This window comes from Lactuca virosa, chromosome 1 (genome assembly GCF_052849685.1).
Source record: "Lactuca virosa cultivar CGN04683 chromosome 1, Lactuca_virosa_CGN04683_v6, whole genome shotgun sequence".
Taxonomy (NCBI): Eukaryota; Viridiplantae; Streptophyta; class Magnoliopsida; order Asterales; family Asteraceae; genus Lactuca; species Lactuca virosa.
The window spans coordinates 172,457,140-172,466,698 of record NC_136426.1 but is presented as its reverse complement, the minus strand read 5'-3'; the positions used below and the strand labels follow the sequence as shown (position 1 = coordinate 172,466,698).

General features: G+C 33.7%; 1 protein-coding gene across 2 annotated transcripts; it reads left to right on the top strand.

Annotated features, from left to right (window-relative positions):
• The first annotated feature begins 402 nt into the window (after positions 1–402).
• Positions 403–8,967, top strand: LOC145161363 (putative serine/threonine-protein kinase PBL1). 2 transcript variants are annotated; one of them, XM_079080878.1, is made up of 8 exons: positions 415–1,464; positions 4,422–5,383; positions 5,494–5,586; positions 5,697–5,789; positions 5,899–5,991; positions 6,102–6,194; positions 7,412–8,356; positions 8,764–8,967. In XM_079080878.1, the coding sequence occupies exons 2-8, from the start codon at positions 5,315–5,317 to the stop codon at positions 8,782–8,784; spliced, it is 1,407 nt and encodes a 468-aa protein (XP_078937004.1). In that variant the 5' UTR covers positions 415–1,464; positions 4,422–5,314; the 3' UTR covers positions 8,785–8,967. The 2 variants fall into 2 exon arrangements, 1 of the variants encoding a protein (XP_078937004.1); XR_013738483.1 differs by lacking the exons at positions 5,697–5,789; positions 5,899–5,991; positions 6,102–6,194; positions 7,412–8,356; positions 8,764–8,967 and having other exon boundaries at positions 403–1,464.
• The last annotated feature ends 592 nt before the right edge of the window (positions 8,968–9,559 follow it).

Here is a 9,559-nt window from a genome sequence, read left to right as displayed (position 1 = left end):
TTTGTCTATTTTCCCTTACCAGAAAATTGTATTAGACCAAAATTGGATGCTATAAAATACTACATCTGTTGGATTCCATTGAAATATTTTAAGGACTAAAAGAGGAAATAGAGCACTTGAGACTTGAGAGTAATTAAATTTTCTGTCCATCAAATTGTATTTCCCCATAAAAGCGAAAGGTGACCTACTACACCGACAAAATACCATACGTACCTATTGGTATGATTTGCATCACATGTTTGGAAATGGGAATAAAAAAGTTTATAACCAATAATTACATTATTTAAAAATAATAACCAGAAAATAGCAGATTCAAAGGGTTAGGTGGTGATAGGCATTGTAACATATGAAGTACAAGTGGGATTTATTGTTTATACCGGACTTGGATCTGTCAATCTGTCAACTCTTTATGATATTTTTTTAAGCCAAGAACAATATAAATTGAGACGCAACAGTGATCAACTATAAGAAAACTCAATTTTGTTTATGTTCACAAAACCGTACACAATCAAAGCCACCAATTAATTTCATAAAACGATGTCTTCTTCAGAATCAGAATTTGACCTAAAAAAGTTTGTAATTCCACTGGATGAGATCGTCTCGGCCACACAAAACTTTAGTCAAGAAAGTTGGATCAGTAAAGATGGATTTGGTGATGTCTTCAAAGGACAACTGGAAAACCGCAAGGTCGCGATCAATTGCTGTCGCTCTTATCTGAATGGTTACAAAGATGATGATGTCAAGTTCCTTAATGAGGTCATAATAAGTTCCAGATTCCACCACCAAAATATAATCCCTTTCATTGGCTACTTTCATGAAGGCAATCTGTGGATTAGGGTTTCTGAATACGCTGTGAATGGAAGACTTAATGCCCATCTTGAAGACCCGGATAAAAGGCGTTGCCTTACATGGGAGAATAGCCTTAAGATTTGCATAGGGGCAGCAAGAGGACTCGAGTATCTTCACTCTGGTCTTAGCGAAGACAGTATAGTAATTCACAGAGATATGAAGAGCTACAGTATACTTTTAGATGACAATCTGGAAGCAAAAATTTCTAATTTTTGTTGGTCAATATTCATCGAGCGAAATCAGCCACAAGCTAATGAAACTGTTGCAGGTAGCCGTTTATACATTGATCCAGTTTACGAAGAAACTGGGATTGCCAACACAGAAGCAGACGTCTACTCTTTCGGGGTTGTTCTTTTTGAAATGTTGAGCGGGACGCCAGTTTATTCTAAAAGGAGCATTGGTGGTGATGAGCCACAAACACTCATAAATTTGGTTAGACGCTACTATGCTGAGGGACTCCATATCTTAATTGATCCTTATATAAGAGATGAAATGAATATTCGTTCTTTCAATGTGTTTAAGGAAATTGCTTATCAATGCATTAGTTGGAACTTAAAAGATCGCCCTACCATGGACGTCATAATCAAGAGGATTGGGGAAGCACAGGATTTTCAAGTAAGTCTTTTTATTTAGTAGTATATTAAAGGAAATCTAGTTTCTAACTATTAACATGATAAATTGAAACGCTAATTAATGCCTCACATCAAGATAAACTTGTATTAACTTGGATCTTACATTTTTCGGTCTTACACACTATGTTTTTTATTAGTCTCAAGCCTATGACCACTTGGTTTAAACGAATGGGCATTGATTTTTCCACTTAATTTTTTGATTCTTCCATTGAAAAAATTACATATTGACTATTATACCCCTATTTGAATTTGTAAATACTTAAAAATAAAGAAATGCAGTTTTTGTTTACAAAAACTCATGACCAAGTCTTGGAAACTCCGAACAAGGCACGGCGGACGAAACACTTCTTCCCCCCTTTACGCTGCATCTTCAGCCAACGCTTCTTCAGCCCACAAAACAAGATTTTCTCATTTCTTCTCGATCACCAGTATACCAAACAGGATCTTAAAGATGCGGTTATCATGTTATTGATATATCAGTCTTGCTATGCATTTCATCAAGCACATGATGGACAAACCAAACAAAAAAATCAGAATTATTGACACACACACACAACCACAGCTAACCAGACTAAACAATATACACCCTTAATCATGTACAACTTTATATAGACTGGTTGATTTTTTAAACAGAGATTTTAATGGACTTTGACATATGGCTTCTTCACTTTTTCCCCGGGTACAGTAATCGTGACTCGTGAGCAATCTATTTTCCATGGCTGCTTTCACTTGATCCATATTAGCATTCTCTGGCGACGTGAACTTTCCGGTGAACTTGCCACTGCTTCATTCGAAAAGATGCCATGTATGTTTTTATCTTCTTTGTCAACATTTTTCTTGCCTCTGATTTGTAGAATCATGTTGCTTTCTACCTCCGCCTTGACTTCTTCTTTCTTGATCCTAGGAAGATCGGCCTTGGACAGATCGACTTATAGGGTTTCCTTCCAATCTACACGTGTGTTTACATAAGTGTTGGTTTCTCTTGAGATATCAAACGCAGATCAAATTAGGAAGTCTATGAAAGAGTCCCAGATTTCGAGTGAAAAAAGATCGAAGATGTGCTTCGTCTTCCACGGAAGAAACTTGGAATAATCGACATCGTCTACTGTCCCTATAGACTTATCTTATAAACTGTTGCAAGAAGAATTCGCTTAGCTTGATTTGCTTCCGACTTCCGATGGCACTTGTGAATGGGTTGGGATTTAATATAGGTTCGAAAGAAAAACACGGATTTCTCTCTATTTACGAATGGAAAATTGGAAATAAGGGTATAATGGTCAATATACTATATTTTTCAGTGGAAAGATAAAAAAGCTACGTGAAAATATCAGCTCCCTAAACGAATTTATATGTATTAGTTAGAACTATCAAATTCCGATATTATATAAATTTTTAATTATCTAGTTTAATTATCTCCGTTTATTGGGGCTTACCAATTGTTTTACCATTAGTAAATTACACGAATGGTTCCTATGGTTTGGGTGATTTGCACGTTTGTTTTCTAACTTATTTTTTTAATTCGGAAGGTCCCTACAGTTTGTTTTTATTGCGCGCTTGGTCCTTGTCTTACCTAAAAAGACTATTTTGCCTTTGACTTTTTAATTTATTTAAATAAGGTGGGATAAGTAAGGTAAGGTAATGTGAGGTGGAAGTAGGGTTGGGGGTGTTTACTTAAATAAATTAAAAAATCAAGGACAAAATAGTCTTTTTAGGTAACACAAGAACCAAGCACACAACAAAAACCAACAGTAAGGACCTTCCGAATTAAAAAAAATAAGTTAGGGACCAAACGTACAAATTACCCCAAACCATAGGGACCATTTATATAATTTACTCTTTTTTATACAGTGCACTACAAATGAATTGCAGGGTTCAACACCCTCAAATTTTCAAAGATTTAGTATACCATCATAATTCAAATACTTTTATCAACAAAATAGAACTGTAATGTATTTGTTATTGAAGCAAAACCTTAATATTTGTTTTTACTTTATTCCATGGTTGGATAAAAAATTTCAAAGCCTTTCAGCGCAAATGAAGTAAAAGATATGTGAAAATTACTATACAAAATGTTATCTTGTGAAAACAAATATCTTATTCCATTTATTTGAACTACAAGGTCATTTGGAACTTCCGAGGAAATTAACTGAATTAAAAAAAAAAAAATTAATATAATCATTACTTTATAATACGACCAAGAAACTCAGAAAATGTGTTGCATATATGACTGGCTTTATCTTACTGTCCTCAAATTATCTGTTTATGCTTTCAGTTTACACTATTTTCATAACTAAGCAAATTGAACAGAAATCAATCTATTCTCCTACATGTATATGACATGAAGAAAAACAGAGGTCAACTAGGAAATTGTAAAAAGAGTAAATTACACGAATGGTCCCTGTGATTTAGAGTAATTTGCATGTTTGGTGCCTAACTTATTTTTTTAATTCGGAAGGTCCCTACTGTTTGTTTTTGTTACGCGCTTAGTCTCTGTCTTACCTAAAAAGACTATTTTTCCCTTGATTTTTTAATTTATTTAAATAAACACACCCCCAACCCACCCCCTCACCTTACCTTATCTACCCCACTATTTTTTCCTAATTAAATAATAGTTTTTTTTAAGTAAGACAATGACCAAACGCGTAACAAAAACAAACAATAGGGACCAAGTGTGTAACAAAAACAAACAGTATGGACCTTCCGAGTTAAAAAAATAAGTTAGGACCAAACGTACAAATTACCCCAAATCATAGGGACCATTCGTGTAATTTACTCTTGTAAAAAAATTGTCATTATCATAACCCCAACAAGTTATGTCCTATATTAAAAAAAACATAAACAAGAAATAGTTACGTGGGGAGTACTGGAATATAATTTCTTTAGGTAAATGGAAGAATCGTACGTACCTCTAAGCAAACTTGGTTCTGTTTGTATTCGCAGAACCCCCGTGCTTCTCCCAGTGCTACCTTAGGAAACCTTCAATATGATATCCCAAAAAGTTTTCAAATTCCACTAAAGGAGATCCTCTTGGCCACCAGAAAATTCAGTTCAGAAACTTGTCTCAGTGATGATGGAGTTCGTAAAATCTACAAAGGACAACTCTCTAAACAATGGCAAAATCGCACAACTGCATTCAAATGCTTGAAGCACCATCCATCTAATGTAGATAAAGTAAAGGATGGCTTCTTTTCTGAACTTAAGATGATGTCCAGCTTCAAGCACAAAAACATCATCCCTTTTATTGGCTATTGTGATCAAGGCAATGGAATGATTATAGTTTCGGAATTCGCTAGCAATGGTAGCCTTGATGATCATCTCCGAGACCCCAATAAGAGATCTTGTCTAACTTGGGCACAACGCATGAAGATTTGTATGGGGGCAGCGAGAGGACTTGAGTACCTTCACTCGGGTCTTGGGGAGAACAGGGTTGTAGTTCACGCAGATATGAGGAGCTCAAGTATACTGCTAGACGACAATTTGGACACCAAAATTTGTAGTTTTGCCTTTTCAGTATCAAGAGACGGAAATCAGCCAGAAGTCGGCAAGCCTGTTGTACCTAACAGATTCTACGGTGATCCCCACTATAGAGAAAGTGGTATGGTCACGACAGGATCAGATGTTTACTCATTCGGGGTTGTTCTGTTTGAAATCTTGAGTGGGATGTGCGCTAATAATAAATGGAGCATTGATGATGGTCACCGCAAACACTCCTAAATTTGGTCAGACGGTACTATGATGATGGCTTGGACAAGCTCATCGATCCCAATATCCGAGATGACATTAATATTCATTCTTTCTATACATTAAAGAAAATTGGGTATCGGTGCATTAGTATGAACTTAAACGATCGCCCAACTATGAAGAGAATCATCAAGAGAATTGCGGAGGCACATGATTTTCAAGTAAGTGTTTTTTTTCCTTTAAATATTAAAAAAAAAGTATTTTTTAAGGCAGTGTTTGTAAAGATAATATCCGAGATGACATTAATATTCATTCTTTCTATACATTAAAGAAAATTGGGTATCGGTGCATTAGTATGAACTTAAACGATCGCCCAACTATGAAGAGAATCATCAAGAGAATTGCGGAGGCACATGATTTTCAAGTAAGTGTTTTTTTTCCTTTAAATATTAAAAAAAAAGTATTTTTTAAGGCAGTGTTTGTAAAGATAATATCCGAGATGACATTAATATTCATTCTTTCTATACATTAAAGAAAATTGGGTATCGGTGCATTAGTATGAACTTAAACGATCGCCCAACTATGAAGAGAATCATCAAGAGAATTGCGGAGGCACATGATTTTCAAGTAAGTGTTTTTTTTCCTTTAAATATTAAAAAAAAGTATTTTTTAAGGCAGTGTTTGTAAAGATAATATCCGAGATGACATTAATATTCATTCTTTCTATACATTAAAGAAAATTGGGTATCGGTGCATTAGTATGAACTTAAACGATCGCCCAACTATGAAGAGAATCATCAAGAGAATTGCGGAGGCACATGATTTTCAAGTAAGTGTTTTTTTTCCTTTAAATATTAAAAAAAAAGTATTTTTTAAGGCAGTGTTTGTAAAGATAATATCCGAGATGACATTAATATTCATTCTTTCTATACATTAAAGAAAATTGGGTATCGGTGCATTAGTATGAACTTAAACGATCGCCCAACTATGAAGAGAATCATCAAGAGAATTGCGGAGGCACATGATTTTCAAGTAAGTGTTTTTTTTTCCTTTAAATATTAAAAAAAAAGTATTTTTTAAGGCAGTGTTTGTAAAGATAATACATCATAAAATCATTTTGTTGCAAAAATAAATATTACCTCCGCCCTAAAATTATTGTCCACAACAAAAACACGCAGATTAAGAAAACATTAATTACTACTAACTTTATTAAATGAAATGACAATCTTACCATTTTGTTGCATTTAATTCCATTGTAGTTGTATTTAATTCTATGATACTTTAACTAGTAATGAAGAGTATTTTAGTAAAAGAAATTATTTATTTTTAGAAGTAGACTATTATTTTGGGACAAACCAAAAAGAAACATAGACTATTAATATGGACGAAGGGAATAAATAATACGATAAATAGAAAAGGGTTGCATTAAAAAACTGCAAATGGAACACCACAGGTACTATTTACGTAATTCCATAATAAATGTTTAAAATAACATTAAAACATGATGAATGTTTAGGTACTTGGAATATTAAATTAAAAAAAAGTATTTTTAGGTACTTGGAATATTAAAATAACATTAAAACATGATTAAATGTTTAAAATCCTCCCTAATAAATAAAGAATTTTTTACCACATGTCACACTTTCATTGATTTGGCCACAAGTCATTTTGTGGTTATTTTCAATTAATTTTTTTCCACATGACATTTTGTGGTTTTTTTTCATTTTATTAATTTTCATATAATAATTAAATGTATTAATTGCAATAAATATAATAATAAATGCATATCAATTTCATTAATTGACTTCCTTTTAATTTCAAATTTTCAAAATTAAAGTTTTCATAAGTTTCCTTTGATATTTATCTAAATTATTTGTTTAATTTAAAAGAAAAACAAACATTTTAATTTTAATAATTCAATATTTTTCTATATTTTCTTATAAATTCAAACTTCTCAAATGTTTAGAATTTCATATTTTTTTCTTTAAAATGAACCCTGTAATACATGGGTCTTACACCTAGTTCCATAATATCCTATATCAAGATAAATGACAACAATTAAGAGAAACAAGTTTGTGGGGGAAACAACATATCAACCCTTAAACATAAAAGAAACTAATTCCAGAAGAAAATTAACTATTGCAGCACTTGGATTCATGTTTTGAAGGACTCTTGTTGTCAATTGTTCAGTAAAACGAGAAAGATACCATGGAATATCTAAGCTAATTTGGTTTTGTTTATATTCACAGAAAGAAGGAACAGTTAATAGCATTACCACACGGAGCCTAGAAAGTTATCTAATTCCACTAAACGATATCAACTTGGCAACCAGGAATTTCAACCCTCAAACTGCAATCGGAGAAGGTGGATTTGGTGTGGTTTACAAAGGACAATTGTCACAAAGCTGGCAAAACTACACAGTTGCCATCAAACGCCTTAATCCAAAAGGTCACCAAGGGAAGAAGGAGTTCCATACCGAGCTTAACCTGATTTCAAGATTCCACCATCCAAACATCATCCCTTTTGTTGGCTACTGTGATGAAGATGGTCAGATGATTATAGTTTACCAATATGCAGTCAATCGAAGTCTTGATTATTATCTTGTAGACCCGATTAAGAGGCGTTCCCTAACATGGGCACAACGCCTCAAGATTTGCTTGGGAGCAGCAAAAGGACTCGACTACCTTCACTCAGGTCTAGGGAAGGATCATAGAGTAATACACAGGGATATCAAGAGTGGGAACATTTTGTTGGATGAAAATCTAGAAGCTAAAATCTGTGATTTTGGTTTGTCAACAGAAGGCCCAAGAAATCAGGAAAGTAGTCAAATTTTTACCAAAGTTTCTGGTACCAACTTCTACATGGACCCCATTTACTATGGAAGTGGCATTCTCCGTAAAGAGTCAGACATATATTCATTAGGCGTTGTGTTGTTTGAAATGTTGAGTGGGAGGCCGGCTTATCACCAAATAGAGTTTGTAGATGGTAATCCACAGCATTTGATAAATCTGGTCCGACACTACTATGAAAACGGACCCGAGAGATTAATTGATCCTGATATTAAAGATCAAATTGATAGTCGTAGTTTTCATACATTCAAAGAAATTGCCTATCAGTGCATAAGCTTCGTTTCTCGAGAACGCCCCACGATGGACACAATCATCGATAAACTTGAGGATGCAATTGATTTTCAAGTAAGTGCTTTTATTTAACTATGTTGAAGAAGACCCATTTTAAAAATCCCATGAGTCTAATTGAGTTTCAGGTTTCAATAGTTGTGTTCCTTTTGTAGCATTCAAAGTTCATAATTAAAAAGGATCAACATTAGATGACTGTGTGATGATTACAAAACTTGTATAAAAGTCTAAAACTAATTATCAGGGAGCCTAAAATATAGTTATACAACAATCCAATGTTAGCATCTGTCTGCCTTTTTTCTTTTAAAAAAAAGTGTTTCCTTTGCTTTCCATCCTCTGCCTCTCTGCTTGGTAAAGGCAAAAGAGAAAAATTTAATACGGTGTTAAATTTTCACTTAGCCTTTGATAAAATTTCAAACAGATAAATTCTTTTGGGATGTAATATTTTGTGTCGTTTATTACAGGAACTTAAATGTAAAGGATGAGAAGATGATAACTTGTAGATGTTGTACGCAGCTGGGAACGATGGTTGTTTTGTGCTACAGAAACAAATATAGTTATTTCGTTATGGTTTATGATTATTGTAATCATATCATTTGCTTACGCCTTATTTTGTATTCCTTTGTAATTAACTATGTTCTTTACTTTCTATAAGAATATTCCCAATACATGGAGTAACATATATATGGAGTACATTGTCTTTACAAAAGTGTCATTATAAAGAGAGAGAACTCCAACATATTTGCTTATATAGACATTTATAGGACCTTGCCATACTGCTGTACGATACACACTAACACTCCCCCTTAAAGATAAATACTTCAATCCTAACAACAGCCGGATTTGAAAGTCCTTTTCAGGATTTTCTTTCTATATCTGAAAAAACCCAACAGTACCCAATTCCCTCTTTGGTGATTCAATTCATTCACATGCTCCTATAGTTTGAGGTTGATGCTTCTCAATTCTCATATTCTCAAACTTGCTCCTGGAGTTGCTGATAAAAGAACATGGTAATGGCCTAATGGTTAATGAGTGTTGGTAAACCCCCTTTGAGGATTTCCTACACCAGGCGAGCTAAGCTCAAGTTGGTTACAATAAGTTTGAGTTGAAAAGGGTACTTTCGTCTTTTACTTAAGTAAGTTATTATAGTTTTAAATAGCATGCATAAATGTGTTAGTATTGAGGGGGGAATTTCTTGTTCAGTTGAAAGCAGTTCAATGTAGTATAATCATTCAGTAAAGAGTAATCAGTTCAATCTTA

Coding starts and splice junctions, on each gene's coding strand:
- LOC145161363 (XM_079080878.1), top strand. CDS start 5,315: ATGAACTTAAACGATCGCCCAACTATGAAGAGAATCATCAAGAGAATT. Junction 5,587..5,696: donor CGGAGGCACATGATTTTCAA/GTAAGTGTTTTT, acceptor TATACATTAAAG/AAAATTGGGTATCGGTGCAT. Junction 5,992..6,101: donor CGGAGGCACATGATTTTCAA/GTAAGTGTTTTT, acceptor TATACATTAAAG/AAAATTGGGTATCGGTGCAT.